At 38.8% G+C, this 18,049-nt stretch overlaps 1 protein-coding gene across 5 annotated transcripts in view; it reads left to right on the top strand.

Moving 5' to 3' along the window:
* Window positions 1-17,843, top strand: part of GUCY1A1 (guanylate cyclase 1 soluble subunit alpha 1) — a 60,883-nt gene extending 43,040 nt beyond the window's left edge. For all 5 annotated transcript variants that reach the window (XM_032413049.1, XM_032413050.1, XM_032413051.1 and 2 more), the window contains 4 exons: window positions 62-547; window positions 4,099-4,242; window positions 7,560-7,714; window positions 16,238-17,843. In XM_032413049.1, coding sequence (XP_032268940.1) covers window positions 62-547; window positions 4,099-4,242; window positions 7,560-7,714; window positions 16,238-16,439 — 987 coding nt within the window. In that variant the 3' untranslated portion in view covers window positions 16,440-17,843. The remainder of the gene's footprint in view (window positions 1-61; window positions 548-4,098; window positions 4,243-7,559; window positions 7,715-16,237) is intronic.
* Window positions 17,844-18,049: the final 206 nt, after the last annotated feature.

Consider the following 18,049-nt stretch of genomic DNA (forward strand, 5'->3'; position numbering starts at 1 on the left):
TCTCAAAAAGGTGTTGGAAACTGAAATAAACCACGACGATTGGTTTGCCTTTGCTTCCCAGGTTATGGACCTCAAAGGCCAAATGATCTACATTGTTGAATCCAGTGCAATCTTGTTCTTGGGGTCACCCTGTGTGGACAGATTAGAAGATTTTACGGGACGAGGGCTCTACCTCTCAGACATCCCAATTCACAATGCGCTGAGGGATGTAGTCTTGATAGGGGAGCAAGCCAGAGCGCAAGATGGCCTGAAGAAGAGGCTGGGCAAGCTGAAGGCCACCCTTGAGCAAGCCCACCAAGCCCTGGAGGAGGAGAAGAAGAAGACGGTGGATCTCCTGTGCTCCATATTTCCCTGCGAGGTTGCGCAGCAGCTGTGGCAAGGGCAAGTTGTGCAAGCCAAGAGGTTCAGTGACGTCACCATGCTTTTCTCAGACATCGTGGGGTTCACGGCCATCTGCTCCCATTGCTCACCGCTGCAGGTCATCACCATGCTCAATGCACTCTACACTCGCTTTGACCAGCAGTGCGGCGAGCTGGATGTCTACAAGGTAGGGGTGGAGGAGGGCAAGGCCCATTTGACAGGCAAAAGACACTGAGGAAAAGCACGGCAGCCAGGACCCCTGAGTTACCGAGTTACCGCGCAGATGAAAGGCTTTCTCTGCAAGCCACGTCCTGGGAGCAGGCATTGTGTGTTAACCATGTGGGTGTGCTCTAGCCAGAAATAGCTCCAAATCTGCTCAGAAACAGAGATAATGATTCCATGAAAGAACTGCCCCATTGTCTTCTCAAAGAATAAGCATAGAATGGAGGGGTGATAGGCTGAGTGGAGGATGGGGTGTAGGATCCGTGAACGGGTACAGTTTAAACGTCAGTGAACGTGACACTGGACTGTGGCAACTGAGTTGAATTATCAAGCATGAGATAATTCCAGGTATGACTTGCATGGGGAAAAGTTATCCTCTGTAAAAGTACAGAAGAAACATGAGGAGTAATACTACTTTTCATAGTAGGAGTATGCAAACCATCTTTTCATAGAGGAGTATACAAACTATCTTCAAATAGGTTAACTCAATATGGAGTTAACGTGATACTTAGTATGGCTGATTAAGAGGAAAAAAACACTGACTTAAGGCATTATTGAAGGGAGGCCAAGGGCAGAGACATCCGTGCAAAGAGAGGCCTGTCTTCAAATCTTGTTCTCTACTTGCTTTGTAAGGTGAGAAAGTGGAATAGCCTTTCTCATTTCTAAAACAGAAAGTAATATCCACCTACACAATTTAGATGCATGACTAACATACATTATGTTTCATGAACAGGCCTATTACCAAGATGATGGTAAATAATATCTGTTATTCATGATGTAGCAGGGTTTACTGAGTGTCTACCACGTACTGGGCATCATTCTAGGCACAGGGAAGCTCAGTAATTGTCTCTAACGAGTACTAGCCCTTTTTTTTTTTAAATGTAACTCAATTAGCCATAAGAGAACTAATGAAGTGATTTTGTGTTCTGTGTTTCTAGAATTAAAGCCTATTTTTTACTAATTTAAAGTCTTTCACATTATTCTCGCCACTGGCATTAAGAATAAAGCACCCTTCTCATTAAGAATAAAGCACCCTGTGTGGCTTGAATCACCTTTTAGTTTGTCACATACAATCTGGCGTTTCAGAGATTCACCCAACATGAAATAAATACATTATTGAGGAAAAGACAAATATTATTTATGGGAATACATAAACCTCTGCTTTGTTCCAATCTAGCCACTCGAAATAAAACCTTCCTTTTAAGAATTTCCAGCAGGAAATTCCAGACAGAACCATGATCCCCCTGGGGGGGGGGGGGGAAGAAAAGAGGTCCATGTATAATTACTGATAAAATAATTGGCTTTCGTTAGGTTAAACTTGATGGCCTCTTGTGGAATTTACTATATTTGTTTGTAGATAGTTTCTATCTTGACATTGTCTCTTCTGGGAATTGTAAGAAGAAAGTCTCGCTCTCGCTTGCAGCTGCTGTGCTTGCTAGCAGAGGCGGTAGGCTTCTTCTACAAATTTCTACTTGTTGAAACTAAAACAATTCAGTTATTCCAACAAGTATTCAGAATCTGTGCTCCTTACCACATGGATAGTAGCCACAGTTCCGTGGTTAATCCGTCCACAACCCAAGCTAGATAGTGAATCATCTGCTCTGTCCTTATTCCCACCTTCTCTTCACTTCTGATTTTGCATGAAAATACCTGGAGATAGCTATGAATAAATCAGGAAGGGTCTTCACCAGGAGATAAATGTAAGATGCACAGAATGTGTAATCATTTGCTCGCCTGTGAGTGTGGTGGCTTCCAAGGAACAGTCTAGCTTCTTTTTCCTCCCAGGACCTGTTTGTACCACGACTTTATTTAATTTCATTTTCTTGTTGTCTTTTAGTCTTTTGTTCATTTTTCAATTTATTCAGTATTCATTTATTGATTGTTTTAGCGCATTTTTACTGTCAGCCAGGGTTGGCCAGCATGAATGGAAAGATCTCATATGTGGGGGTAGAGGAGGGAGGGGCCGACCACTGCCAGATTTCCATATGATAAGGTGAAAGCCTGATTGAGAACACAGGCTTCTGTGATAGCGTAGAGAATAGGCATCTAACACCAAGTAGGAGTGAGGGCGCCACTTCTTCTAATTAAGTAACACTTATTGGGCACATGAGATATGTTAGCCATTATGTTAGGCACTTCTTATATATTCGTTGCTGAGGAAAATCTTCTAAGAGGCATGCCACCTGGTTCACTTGGTAGCAAATATACTGGGCACTGTTAGGAGTTAGTAAAACAGGCAAACTGAGAGCTAACATTCTACTGGGGAAAAGAAGGAACGTAAACCAATGAGTAAATTTATAGCATTCCAACTGGTGTGCTATTCTGGATAAAGTTGAGGAGGAGAAGTGCAGAAGGTAAGGGTGATTGCTGTTTTATAGAGGGCAGTTGCGAGAGGCGTTTCTCACGTGGGGATGTTTTAGCAGACACTGGAAGAAATGAGGGACACGCCAAGTGGCTCTCTGCGGGAGATTGTTCCAGCCAAAGGAATAGCAAATGGGAACATGTTTGGTACGTTTGAGGGATAACAGGAGGCCAATGGCACTGGGACAAAGTGAGCAAGAGAGAGGATGAAGAAATAAAATCAGAGATTAGCAGAAAGGTCAGAAGAACTTTGGAGGCATTTTAAGAGTTTCAGCATTGATTCTGAGTGAAATGGAGAATCACTGAAGGTTTGTCTCCCTTTCTTTTTTCCTTTCTCATCTCCCTCCATACTAGAAGGTTTGGATAAGATCGTGATATGATCTAATAAGTTAAAATAAATATTTAGAGGAGAAGAAACATGCAATGATGAAGATTTGGTGGATTATTTGTGGATTTAAATTAACCAGTAGCTTTGTCATCAGCATCACGGATAGATAAAAATCCCGTTACAACAATGTAATGACAATGATTAACACTTGGAATTTGTAGAACAGCTTGATTTTCAATAGCCTTCCAAGCACCCTTGTTTGACATCTTGATTTCTATACTTCGTGATTGATATTCACGGAGACCTACTTATAGTTGCTCTGAGAATCCCCAAATCCTTTTGAAAAACTATAATGTCTTAGTTTCATATCACACATTCTTGCTAATTTCATATGACATTGATTGAGCAGGGACTGTTTAAAACACTGCACGCAAAGAGGATATAAAATCAGCAAGTGATTCCGATATCTTTAAGCAATTTGTTATAAACACAAGATATCATTTACATTACATCATTGGCCTCCACAGAGCCACTTTACATGGTGGGGGGAAAAAAAAGGTGAAATGCTGTGTTGAGTCAGCAGCTAGTCTGGGAGTAGAAGCCACCTCCTGACGTTTGCTCACAGGACCACACTGTCCTCCAGAGCAGCGCCTGATGTAGAGGCGTCTAAACTTGATGAATTTCATGAAAGAGAAAGCCATTTCTGAGAGTGTCTGATTTACTCTGATTTTCCAGAAGGCCTGACCCCTGCGGTTTCTGCTCTAATGACCTTCACTCTCCTTCTTTCCGAACTTGTATTTGTAATACGGAAAATCTGTTATGTGCAGGTGGAGACCATTGGCGACGCATACTGTGTGGCTGGGGGATTACACAAAGAAAGTGACACCCATGCTGTTCAGATAGCACTGATGGCCCTGAAGATGATGGAGCTCTCTGATGAAGTTATGTCTCCCCACGGAGAACCTATCAAGGTAAGACAGATCATATACTGCCCAGCAAATGTCATGGAGAGTACATGCTTATTAATTAGTTATCCAAAGAATAGTGCATCAGTCGGGGTCTGGTTGCAGAGAGCAAAATCTCTTAAGTGGTGGAAGCCGGGAAACATTTACAATTGGGTCTCCAGTGGCTCACAGAATCACCAAGAGGACAAACGAAGCCATCTATAAATGAAACCTTCAAAAAATGGCTCCCAAAGCTGCTCTTCAGAGCCCTTGTTTTTTTCCAAGATCAAGCAGTTGGCTCCAGAACTCTACCACCTCAGCCGCAGTCAGGAAACTGCTAGGTTCAGAAAGCTGCTGCCTCTATTATTGACTGCAGAACAAAACGACACTTATAATTTGAATCAGTAACATGGAAATCCCGCATCGTGACCTCCACAAGATGAGGGACGGGAAACTGGGCTCTCTGCTAAGCATGCCGTAGAAAACCCAGAGGCTGCCACCATGCTGCTTGCTCTTGGAAGCCGCAGAGGTGCAGTCATAGCCGAAAGCCTGGCTTCCAAACCGCTTGCAAGTGTATCTGATTCACCAAACCGAAATGCACCTAGAAAATGCAAGGGAGTTTGGAACACGTCATTTTTAGTCTTCCAATCCCTGCAGGGGAGGACATTACACTATAATGAAAATTGACTGCTAATCCACCCCAATATTTTCCAAAGCACATAATACTCTAAAATTTCTAGATTATCTCAGAATAACGTCTTATTACAGATGAGAAGATAAAATTACTAGGCATTATAGTTTAATAGAATACAAGAAGATTACCTTTATTTGTCCTAATTGAGTGAATCTGCTACTTAATTTTTATAGAACAGTTCTCAATTGATGATCTTCAGAAATGGGACTTTGAGGGGCACCTGGGTGGCTCAGTCGGTTGGACGTCTGCCTTCAGGTCAGGTCATGATCCCAGGGTCCTGGGATCGAGCCCCGCATCAGGCTCCTTGCTCAGCGGGAAGCCTGCTTCTTCCTCTCCCCCCTGCTCATGCTCTCTCTCTCACTCTCTCTCAAGTAAATAAAATCTTAAAAAAAAAAAAAAGAAGTGGGACTTTGAAGTCATATAGAATCCTATCTGGCATGCTATAAAATAATAGAGAAATGAGAGAAAAAAATGTAAAATACAAAACTATAATACTTAGAAGCGTAGCCTTGGCTCTCTTCATAATAGAAGCCATATGTTGAGCCCAGCCTTTTTCTCCTTCTTACCCTGCTACCCAGTGGAATAGAATCAAAGTGAAAGAATAGGAAATATTTCCTTTTTTTTCAAGCTCTATGTGTTTCTCCAACATGCCATATGTATAAATCATCTATCACTGCTGATTTCCTTACTAGCATCCACCCACTCCGACTTAGAAAGCTGCAGGTGGAGTGTTGATAGAAACCAGAGGGCTGAATGTGGCAGGGAAAGTCAGTAAGCGCAAACTGAACTTGGAAACAGACTTCTGTTACCCTCCTTCCTGAAATTCCCAAGGTGTCTATGATGAGACACGTGCTGTGGCAAACGTGGTCCCCAAATGGAAGACTTCCCCAGCAGGTTTCCATTCAGGGCGTGCTGCGCATCTTAAACTTTGGATCATTTTCTTATGAATTCGAAACGAAATTTGTGAATTTGCTGGTGAATTTGAAAAGTTCCCTGATAAGAAAGCTGTGGAGTTGAGAGCGAAATTCAGAACTGGAAAAGGGAAGAGAGGGAGGGAGAGCAGCATGGGAGGAACCAAGGGGCATTTACTTTATCTGCCTTGTTTGGATTGATTGATTGATTGACTGATTGATTATGAAATAGAAAAAATTTTATCATAAATTTATCAGAGACAAAGCTAGAATAACTAAGTACAGAGAGAGAAATGGGTTTAACCAGGGGAGTGCCCAAAGAGAGCAGCCTGATCTAACTTACGTGCTAAAATTGTGTTTGATATTTATACAGAGAAGATAGCCTTTTGCTCATATTGATCAGATGGTATATGTGCAAAACCACATTTTCCTAAAGAAAAAAATACCAGATATAACGGATAACTAAGCTTTGCTGATTAAAATGAAAATGTGACAAAGAAGGGACTCTAAAACTAATTCAATCCTGTATTTTATAGATGAGGAAATAATGAACGGGACATAAAGAGACTCACAGAAAGTCAGACTATCCATTGTTAACAGAGTTTGGTTGCGAATGCAGGTCTCCTGATTCATACTATAGTGCTTTTGTTTGAAAATTGTGCAAAATTCATGATTTGACATCTTATAAGCAAATGATTCTGGAACATTGTTAGCAGATACCTAAAATCAGTTGTAAAACTAAGCTAAACTGGAGTCTTCTGAATTCTGAACAACATTAAATCATTGAGTACTTAGCCTTTGTTTAAAATGCATATATCTAATGAAACTTTTTTTAAATGGTCAACTGAACAGAGGACTTGAAAAGAATGAACATGGTGCCCGATTGTCATATAAAATATGTGACTTTAAATTTAACTGACTGTATTGTAACAGCAATTTCAGAATTTGTACATCCCCTGAGATCATCAAGAATTCAGATCTTATAGAAGATGCCAGTTTAAAATATTGTTTTAATTGTTCTCCAAATCACTGGTAACCTTCAGAATTCCTAAACTTTTACCCCAGCATATCCCAGACCACACCTTATATCTAGATAATGGCACCGCTCTGGTTTTCCCTGCGTTCGGGTGGGTTTAACAAAAGTGTCTATGTGGTCATTGCGATGCAGGTCTAAGCAACCCCAGCTCTGCTTCCTCTGTCTGTGATGTGTTCTACTTAAACATCACAGTTCCTTTCTCCTTTCACATTCGTCATTGAAGAGCGGGGAAGTATCTGTCATAAAGTTCTTTTTATCCTTTATATTCTAAAAGCCGGCTTCTCCTGCCCTTCTCTGACGGTGCGTTGGGAAGCAACCCCTGGGGGCCAGGAATTCTTCTCCCTTGATGGACAGAGCAGGTTCATGTAAACAGCCCACAGACGCTTCGCCTTGTCACTCTGGTGACTGTGATAGGGATGCATGGAAATGTGTTTCAGACATTGAAGACAGCTGAAACAAAGGTGCTTTGTGGAACAGACCTAAGTGCATAGTGGAGAAGAGTTAAGAGGTGTGACTGATTTTGTACTAGTAATTTTTAATTGGATGCGAGTAGAGGGAAGTTGGCAGGAGGTCTTGTGGAAGCGTGGAATGGTGTAGTGACAGTGAAGGGTAAAATCTTGTAAAGGGCATTCATACAGTACTGACGAGCGAGCGCGAAGTATTTTGCCAGTGACGAGGACATTGTGTTACTTTTGGCTTTCAGATGCGAATTGGACTGCACTCTGGGTCAGTTTTTGCTGGAGTCGTTGGCGTTAAAATGCCTCGTTACTGTCTTTTTGGAAACAATGTCACCTTGGCGAACAAATTTGAGTCCTGCAGTGTACCACGGAAAATCAATGTCAGCCCAACAACGTACAGGTACGGTTTGCATTGAATGCCTGAAATCTCTTCTTTTCATTTAAACACAATTGTCATGTTTATATTATGGTCCATAACATTTTCTTGCTTAGATAATCTGACAAGAAAGAGAAAAGCAATAATTTTATTATCCTCACCTTTTTTAAAATTACTCAGCATCATGAGAACGACTCTGAGATATTTGTAGCCCAGGTGTAACCCTTAACACACATCCTATTTTCCCCCACTAATATTCTTTTCAAAGCACATATTAATGCTCTCCATAGTTTGATGGTTATTCTGACAGCAGAACCATCCTGGCACTAGCCACCCAGACTTAGCATGGTCCCCACAAGTTATAGGGCATGGTCCTCAACATGCCCTTAGCTCAAGTGCCAGACAGGGAGACGTTTCATCTCATTTTAAGAATCCAGTTATAGGGCGCCTGGGCGGCTCAGTCGTTAAGCGTCTGCCTTCGGCTCGGGTCACGATCCCAGGGTCCTGGCATCGAGTCTTGGTCGGGCTCCCTGCTCAGCGGGAAGCTTGCTTTTCCCTCTCCAGCTCCCCCTGCTTGTGTTCTCTCTCTCGCTGTGTCTCTCTCTGTCAAATAAATAAATAAAATCTTTAAAAAAAATAAGAATCCAATTACAACGGAAATGCTTGAATAACAAAACGTGTTCCAGATACGTGTGGTAGCTAATGTACCAAACTGTACCAAGCAAGTTATCGTTCTTGTTCTCAGAGACAGCTATTTTATAGCATCTTCTTTCTCCTTAAAACTCCACAGCCTTGGGCGCCTAGGTGGCTCAGTTAGTTAAACGACTGCCTTCAGCTCAGGTCATGATCCTGGAGTCCCAGGATCAAGTCCCACATCGGGCTCCCTGCTCAGCGGGGAGTCTGCTTCTCCCTCTGACCCTCCCCCCTCTCATGCTCTCTCTCTCTCTCAAATAAATAAATAAAAATCTTTGAAAAAAAAAAAACTCCCCAGCCTTTCCTTTACACCCCTGGCTCTAAGTCAATAACTTCACTTCATATTTCACAGGAGAAGACAAAAATGCATCAGATAAGCACATCACCACCTTCTCCAGGGCAGACCCCATTAACCTAGCTCCCCCGGGGGCCTTGGTCTTAGGCTCTTGTTGGGGTGACAGTGCCGCCCTCCGCGCTGCTCCTCTTCCAGACGATCCCCCCAGGTTTGCTCTGAGTGCTGCCACATCGCTCGCTTTCTCAAAAACTTGTCTCCTGAAAATACCTGCTCTACCTCCAAGATTAATTTCTCTGGTGAAACGATTATTCCCATCAGAATACAGACATATCTTACTATCAGACCTCTTAAAATAGTATATTCCTTGTTTCCAAGTGTATCTTAGCTACCCCCTATATTTCTATTCCTTTTTCCAGCAAAACTCGTTGCAAGAGTAGTTCATGCTCACCGTCTCTATTTTTTTTTTTTTACCTCCCATTGGCTCTCTGACTCACACCGATCGGCATGTGTCCCTTGCACTCCATTGAAATGGCTCTTATCAGGGTCATCGGTGTCCCTTGCGAAAATCATGGTCAGTTCTCTCCCCTTATCTTCCTCAACATCTCAATGGTAACTGAATAGCTTGACCACTCTCTCTGTTGAACGTTTTCTTCTTAGGCTTTTGTGACACCACACTCACCTGGTTTTCTCATTACCCCGTGACTTCACCGTCTCAGTGTTTTGTGTTGTTACTCTTTCCCTACCAAACCTTCAAAGTGCCCGGAGCTCTGTCCCCATTGTCTTCTATGTCTGGACTTTATTGACTCACGTTTTTTTTTTTTTTTTTAATCTCTAGCCCATCCCACAATTCTTCACTGAGCTACAGACTTGTGTATCTTATTCTATATTTCTATTCGGATGACTAATTGACAAATTAAAATTAACATGATCATCTTAGAACAAATGATTTCCCATATACCAGAGCCTGATGAAATATCCACTACCCCCATCCAGACTAGCTTTATCAACCTTCTTAAAATGGCACCACCATCTACCGCATTCCTTCGACTCTAAATCTCAGAGTGATCATTGCTTTCTCCCCCCCCACAACTTACCACATCCACCTACAAATTATATCCTGAATACATCTTTTTTCACTTCCTTCAGGACTGCACCCCAAGGCAAGGCTCCCTCCTCTGTCCCACCGGAGCCAACCCAGGATCATCCTCACCCTTCTGCTTGCTTTCTTGTACACCTCCTCCCCACCGTCCATCCGCGCCACACAGTAGCCAGATTGTCTCTCGAAAGTATAAATCCGATCTCATCACTCCTGCGTTAAAACCCCTCCAATGGCTTCCCACTGCAGCCAGAATAAAATTTAAGTATGTCACCACAGACTAAAATGTCCTCTTTGATCAGTGTCCTGCCAACAACCTGTGTCACTTTATTTTCTTCCACTTTCTCCTTCGCTCGCTGATACCCTGCCACCCTGGCCTTCCTTTTTTTCATCAGACTTGCTAAACCCATTCTTGAATCAAGGATACTGGCTGTTCCTCTGCTTTCCACTTCTTCCCTGGATCATCCTGCGTCTTCCTCTTTCTCAGAATTAGACCTTAAGCCAAATGTCACCTCTTCAAAGACACACTAGTCAGTTAACAGCCGTAGCTAGAGGAACAACTTTCGTCCCACACACCTCACATTATTTTATTTTTTCATCTTCTTAGCTCACACCTGTGTCTGAAACGGTGTTTTCTTTATGTGTTTGCTGCCTGCCTCCCCTTGTAGAGTGTCAGCCTCCTGCATATACGTTTTATAGCCCCACTTCCCAGATCAGTGCCTGGAACACAGTAGGAAAGCAATAAGGATGGATTGATTGACAGTCCACTCTTTGATCTGAAAATGAGTCACGACAGCAAGAGAATTGGAAAAGTCCTTGGAGAGTGTTGTAATGGTAATAGCCCTGGAGTCTTCCCACATATGCCAGGCAGGGATAAGAACTCAAATCCTTAGAGGATATGACTCTGCTCTCTGGAGGATGTGAGAGTAATAATTAGTAAGAGTGTTTGCTAATCCATTCATTGCTGTTGCGCGTTCAATAACATAATATATATGCATGAGCACCATGAGGAGTCCTTGGCTGTGTATCTATCCTTAAAACCAAACCTTTGCATAAAAAAAAGTGTATTTTCTGTTTCTTCTATTTTAATTGTTTTCAGACAGTATAAGACAAAACTTTTCCAAATTTTTCCTTTGTTTCATATCTCAAAGTCTGGTTGTCTTAAATCTTGATAGGAGACATTGATATCAGCTACTCATTTTACTCCCCAAATGTTATTTAGGATCTCGTGTCTTCCAACAGAGGATCATGACACTTTGATATACATTTTCAGCAACCGGAGAAGGCTCATAGCTTAAATCCTTAGATTTATTATTATTTTTTGTGACACCACAAAAAATATCCTCTAAGGATTTATTAATATGATGACATATAGGCAATGTTACTAAGCATGCACGTACAGGATTTTACACCATACATAATGTCACCTTTTTTTTTAATCAATTATTTTTGATTATAATAGTAATATATGCTTATTTTAGAAAATTTACAATATCTGAAAGTTATGAAGGAAATAAAAATAACTCAATCTCACGATCCAGAGACAGTAACTATTCACATTTTTGTGTTTTTTTCATTATTTCTTAGTATGTGTTTTTATGCACATATGTAAATGATAATGAAAATTTAATCGATACTGAACATCAATGCATTTGCTAAATTTATTTCTATCTTTTGTAAACAAATATGGTATGGTTTATTTGTTTTTTCCTTTTTCAATTTACTTACCTCTTACTCTCATATAGGAAATACTTATGTCTTCTCTAAAGGGCAAGTGGTAGTTAAAATGCTTTATTTAGGCAAGAAATAAGTATTTAATGTGAAATACGTTTAACCACATTTTAAAAGGCTTTCTTTTAAAAACTACTTTATTTTTTTCCAAATAATAGGAAAATTTAAAAGAGAATAGATAATTTAAATTGAATCAAAAATCCATGCTTTATGAAATTTAACAACTGGATTGTAAAATAGAGACATAATTCCAGTTCTGTCCAAGTTTGGGACAAACAGTATACTCTATTAGAAATTGTACAAATATAAAACCTAATTATTTCTTTGGAGAACTTTACTAGTAATACATTGAAACCTAGGGTGACATTTCTCAAAAAATAAAAGAATATCAAACGTAACATCCCTGATATACTTACAAAACACTTGTAAATTCAGGACACGGAATACATACCCCACGCGCACAAAAAATCCTTAACTTCAAACCTTGCCTTTCACTTCCAATTCTAATCAGTAATTTAGAATGTTGCTGTGTCATGACAGTTATACATTCCTTTATTCTAAATGTCATGAGGAATTTTATTTTCGGGGACAATGTTCTGCCTTCTTGTTTGATCTTACTGCAGTGCAGAAAACAGAGACGAGACTAAGTATTGTCCAAGTTCCAGGTCAGTGGATTAATAAGACAGATGTATGTGGTGATCCAGGGATCATTAAAGACAAAAATGGCTCGTGGGGGATATAAATGGATACTGCCCAGGGTGGGTGGGGAAGTAGACCCAGGAACTCCTGTTTGCAAGAAACATCTGAGAACCTAGTAACAGAGAAACAGGACTTGGATTCTATAAGGGGAAGGAACAGAGAAGAGAAAGAGAATATGGAGAGATGACAGAAAAAAGGAGAGTTAATGCAACAATTTGGGGAAAATGGTATTGGGTTGAGAGAGAGTAAAGAAAAACTCCCACCATATGTGGACATCTGCCCTGAGACTGTTGCTTTTCTTGGGTCTGACCTCCATCGGGCTTTTATCTAAATGGTATTATTTTTCCAACCCGTTTTCCTTAAAAATTCTGATCTTTTTGGGACACCTGGGTGGCACAGTCGGTTAAGCGTCTGACTCTTAGTTTCAGCTCGGGTTGTGATCTCAGGGTGGTGATCTGAGTCGTCAGACTGAGCCCCGCGTCAGGCTCCCACTCAGCAAAGAGTCTGCCTAAGATTCTTTTCTCCCTCTGCCCTTCCTCCCTGCATGCTCTCTGTCACTCAAATAAATAATCTTTTTTAAAAATCTGATTTTTTCTTGAAGATGATTTAATGAACATTTCTAACTTCATGATACTCTAATTGTGTTTATCTGTAAGTTTCTTAAAGCATAGAATTTGTATTCAGAAGACATGCTGTACAGCTAAACACAGCTCTCCAGATGTGCCTTCGTGAGCAAGGCACCTCAATTCAAATGGTATACTTCAAGGCCACTTCTAAGTGCTGAATATTTTATATAAACTCAAATGTAAGGTTAATATTGTAATTACCATATTCGATAGAAGATGCTGGGTTGATGTGGACAGAAAAAAGAAAGATCTTAATTACCTATAATTTTATTATTGTTATTTATCAAGCCTTTATAGTTTTATGCATTTTTATAATTAATTTTTAAACATTTTAAACCTACAGAAAAAAAATCAAAGAAAATGTGACACCCATGTGGCCAATACTAATATTTAATAAATGTCAGTATATTACCATTTTTGTTTCAGATCCCTATTTTATAAAAAAAAAATAAAATATTCTAGCCCCCCCAACTGTCTGACATGTTGGACTCTATGCCCCTTAGGGTTTGTAGGAGTAGCTGAGAACATACATTTCCCGCAGACAAGCAGGTTCCCAAAGAGAGGCAGGAAGGCACTGAGAAGAGCATGCTCAGCAGCTTCTCCCAAACTCACTACCAGGAAAGAAAGTGGGCAGAGAGAAGCCAAGAGTGTAACTCTCATTTAGGTTCCACCAGAGAAAAATAGATGTCCATTCAACCTATCCATATCCTTTCCCGACTTGCCTTAAATCTGCTGCATATTATGTTTTTGAGATTTTTTTTTTTTTGATGAATTGGAAACCTAGTTCATTTATTTAAACTATTCCTAATGCAGCGGCGTGCAGGTAAACCAGCATTGGGAGTAAAGTGGAGAATCTTTGATTTTTTGCATTTACCGATTTCTATGGTGTACGTACTCCCACCACAGCAGGTTTTAGCTACAGATGGAGTTAATTGGCTCATAAAATTCCTGAATGTTTAGCTGTTGGCTCTCATAAGCCAGTATGAGCCAGGTCTAGCATTCACTATATGTGCATGTGATACAAAATGTATTCTAGAGTATGAATAAGCCATGTATATCTATAAGATACCTACAAATGGTATTCCCAGATCACAGGCAATGTCCAGTTTAGCTTTACTAAGCATCAATTAGCTGTCCAAATTGGTCTTACCAATTTATACCCCACCAACAGTATATGAAGGTTTCTATTCCCTAAATGTTACCAATATGATGAGTGTTAACTGATAATTAATTGATGCTTAACCAATCATGTTTAATCTATTTACTTCATCTTCACAGCTGTCCTAAGAGACCTGTACTATTATTACTCCATCTTAAAAGCTAGAAAACTGACATCTTTGCTGCTATTCCAGCCTAGATCTACCAGACTTTGAAGCTTATAATTTTAATACTATGGAATTCTGTAACTTCTCATTATATATTACCCAATATTATGCCTTATAAATAACAGACACTCAGATATTTATGGATCATGACTAAAGCATCATTTCATTAATTATTTTGCAGATTACATATTTACTGATGACTTTTTAAAAATTAGCTAATTGAATATTCACATGTTCTTTTCTACTTGAGGTCTGTCATTTTTGAAACCTGGATTTCTATTCTTTTGGTTTCTCCAGTACATAGAGAGGTGTCTCGGTACCAAATATAATGCAGCACCATCATTCTATTACATTTAGGCATGACATCACAAACAGATGAGTCGGAGGCCATGGTCTGGTTGGGCAGATATAAGTGGTTTTCTGGGGAAGCTGGTTTAGTGCCCAGAACTGTCAACATTTTCCATCCTGAATACATATACCTGAATAATAGGTTAGAGAAATGCTTATTAAGTTTGCATTTGACAGAAAGCTAGGGAAGCAAATAGAAAGAAGAGCCAGTAACTTCATCAGTAGGATTGGAACTTAAAATGAATTTAACTCATATGTGGAATTTAAGAAACAAAACAAACGAGCAAAGGGGGAAAAAGAGAGAGAGAGACAGGCAAACCAAGACATAGACCCTTAACCGCAGAGAACAAACTGATGGTCACCAGAGGGGAGGAGGGTGGAGGATGGGTGAAATAGGTGGAGGGGATTAAGGAGGGCACTTGTGATGAGCACCGATGGAAATGTTGAACCTAATATCACACTGTATGTTAACTAACTGGGATATAAATAAAAACTTTAAAAATAAACTAAAAATAAATACAATAAAATGAGTTTACTATAATGGATACATAGTTAGTAGCAGATAATAAAATGCGGTAAACAGATACATTTAAGAAGAAATATTTCAAATACCAGATAGTAAGAAGAGTGTCAATTTGTACAATTAAATCTCCTTTTAGTCGTACTAACCTAGAATTCTTAAAAATTCTATTGAGAGATTCAAATGTTATTCTTTGATTATATATATATATATCTTATTGATATATATCTATATCTATATATCTTATATAGAACTTCTCTTTTACAACTTCTTGCCCTTGACTACTTCTCCATAATATTTATGAAATAAATGAATCAATAAATGGACAATGTCTTTTCTCTTTCAACTTAGGAAGCCTTATTCTATAAAACTATGTTTATGCATGGGTTTGGGGGTCTTTTGCTATTATTAGAGTTTGGGATTATTTTGGTTTTTTCCCCACTATTGTGAATTTACTGTTATATGAATTATTGGTTATATCTTTACAAAAATATTTTATAAATTTTTTTCCTAATATGAGTGAAATATATTATTTGGTAGAATTTTTTTTGTTATTGTGAATTGATTCTTCATTGTTCTTCTGTAAAGATTTTTTTAAAAATCATTATGATCGTTCTGTCAATCACACTGAAAATGATTGGTTTATTAATACAGAGATTCCCCAGCTTTTGATGATTAACTTAATGATTTTTCAACTTTACAATGGTGGGAAAACTATACATTCAGTAGAAACCATAGTTTGAATTCTAATTTTTGATCTTTTCCCTAACTAGAGATATGCCACATGACACTCTTATTCGCAATCAGGGGAATAAACAACCAATACACTTACAACCATTCTGTTTTTCACTTTCAATAAAATATTGAATAAATTATATGAGATATTAAACATTTTATTATAAAGTAGTCTGTGTGTTAGAGGATTTTGCCCAACTGAAGGCTACTTTAAGTGTTCTGAGCACATTAAGACAGGCCAGGTCAAGCTATGATGTTCTGTAGGTTACATGGTTAGGTGTGTTAAATGCATTTTCAACTTATGGTATTTTCAACTTATTAATATGTAACCCCATCATAAGTCAAGGAAGATCTGTATTCTCAGGAATATTGATTTAGTTGGTTGTTTTTTCTTGCATAGACAGTTATATCAGTATTAAATTTTAATATTAATATTTTTATTTTAATCTTTATTAATATTTTTATTTTAATCTTTTCAGATTACTCAAAGACTGCCCTGGTTTTGTGTTTACCCCTCGATCAAGGGAAGAACTTCCACCAAACTTCCCCAGTGAAATTCCTGGAATCTGTCATTTCCTGGAAGCTTATCAACCAGGAACAAATTCAAAACCATGGTTCCAGAAGAAAGATGTTGAAGATGGCAATGCCAATTTCTTAGGCAAAGCCTCAGGAATAGATTAGCAAAATATATATCTGATTATTAGTCCTTGGGTTTTGACTCCTGTGAGCATGGGTGGAATCTCTAAAAGCACTTTACGATTGCAGATGACTAAGAACAGTATTAAAATTTCAGGAGCTAAGTCACGATCTACTTTTTCTTCCACTTAACATGACAAAAATGTATTTACTTCGATACTCAAGTCTTTAGAGGGGAAAAAAAAAGGAAAGAAACCTCAAAAATGGCATTTGGGGTTTATTTCTGTTACTATACCCACTACACTTATTATCTGTACTCACAATTCAGCACATGTACATCTATCAGGTAATTGCAGTGTCCTGACCCGCACAGCCTGATGGAATGACCCGCGCAGTCTTGTGTCATGGTGGAATGCCATGGTTGTAAAAGTGCATTTGTGATAGTGTGACCTCCAAAAAGCTTTTCAAATAGAAATTAGAGTCTTTGATACCATAAGCTCTTTGAACCTTTCAGCTCTGCATTTTATTACATTTCTTCATTTCACTGTTGGTGTATATAACAAAATAGGTTGAATATTTTTTCTGTTGCACTTTTTCTTTTTCTTTTTTTTTAAGAAAATAAGCAATTATGGGTTAGATGCAATATGAATATAAAGTAGTTCTTCTATAAATATCAAAGATTGTTTTATAAAAATATCTGCCATAACGTAATGTGTCATATCAATAAATACTGCCTTTTGTTTGACATTTTTCTATTCTGCACTTTGGTAAAGGCTATTTTAATTCATATTAACAATTTAATTCCTATTAATTCATTTTTGTATCATAACATTCAGGATAAAAGAGGGTTACAGCCTATATTAAAATGCAATAATATCATTCTAATTTAATTTATAGAAGCAACATGAGAGAAAGAATCCAGGGGATATACCATAATGTCCAGAAGTAAAACATTTAAACACACACACAGAAATTTAGATCTATTTCAGCAGACATCCTGCATTGCCATGCTGAGCCGTATAAAGTTCCAATAAGAAAATCTAAGTTCAGAAGTGGGAATTGAGACTTGTTCTTCTGGCTAATAGCTTATTTTTAAATATTTGTGTTGGACACTTTGGTGTGTATGTATGTCTTAAGAATCATCAAGTTTTTTTCTCTAATTAAGTACACATTTGTGAATGTTTTTATTCTAGTTGAATGATCTCAATGATATTTTTTAAAGAGAATGTTAGTATTGATGAAGAAAATGATGCTATGATCTCATTAAGAAAATTCTCAAACATTTTTTGGAGCTGGAACTTCTATTTTTAATGATATTAGTGTAAGCTCTCTGAAGAACTAAATAACCTACAGAGTTTGGTTTGGGATAAGGATCTGATTTTAGGGGCACCTGGGTGGCTCAGTTGTTAAGCATCTGCCTTTGGCTCAGGTCATGATCCCAGGGTCCTGGGATCGAGTCCCGCATCAGGCTCCCTGCTCGGCGGGAAGCCTGCTTGTCTCTCTCCCATTCCCCCTGCTTGTGTTCCCTCTCTAACTGTGTCTCTCTCTGTTAAATAAATAAAATCTTTAAAAAAAAAAGGATCTGATTTTAAAAAGAGCTCCATTTCAAAAGAGGAGAAAGATGAACATTATAATTTTTAAATCAGTATTAGCAG

Source organism: Phoca vitulina, unplaced genomic scaffold (genome assembly GCF_004348235.1).
Source record: "Phoca vitulina isolate PV1807 unplaced genomic scaffold, GSC_HSeal_1.0 scaffold14, whole genome shotgun sequence".
Taxonomy (NCBI): domain Eukaryota; kingdom Metazoa; phylum Chordata; class Mammalia; order Carnivora; family Phocidae; genus Phoca; species Phoca vitulina.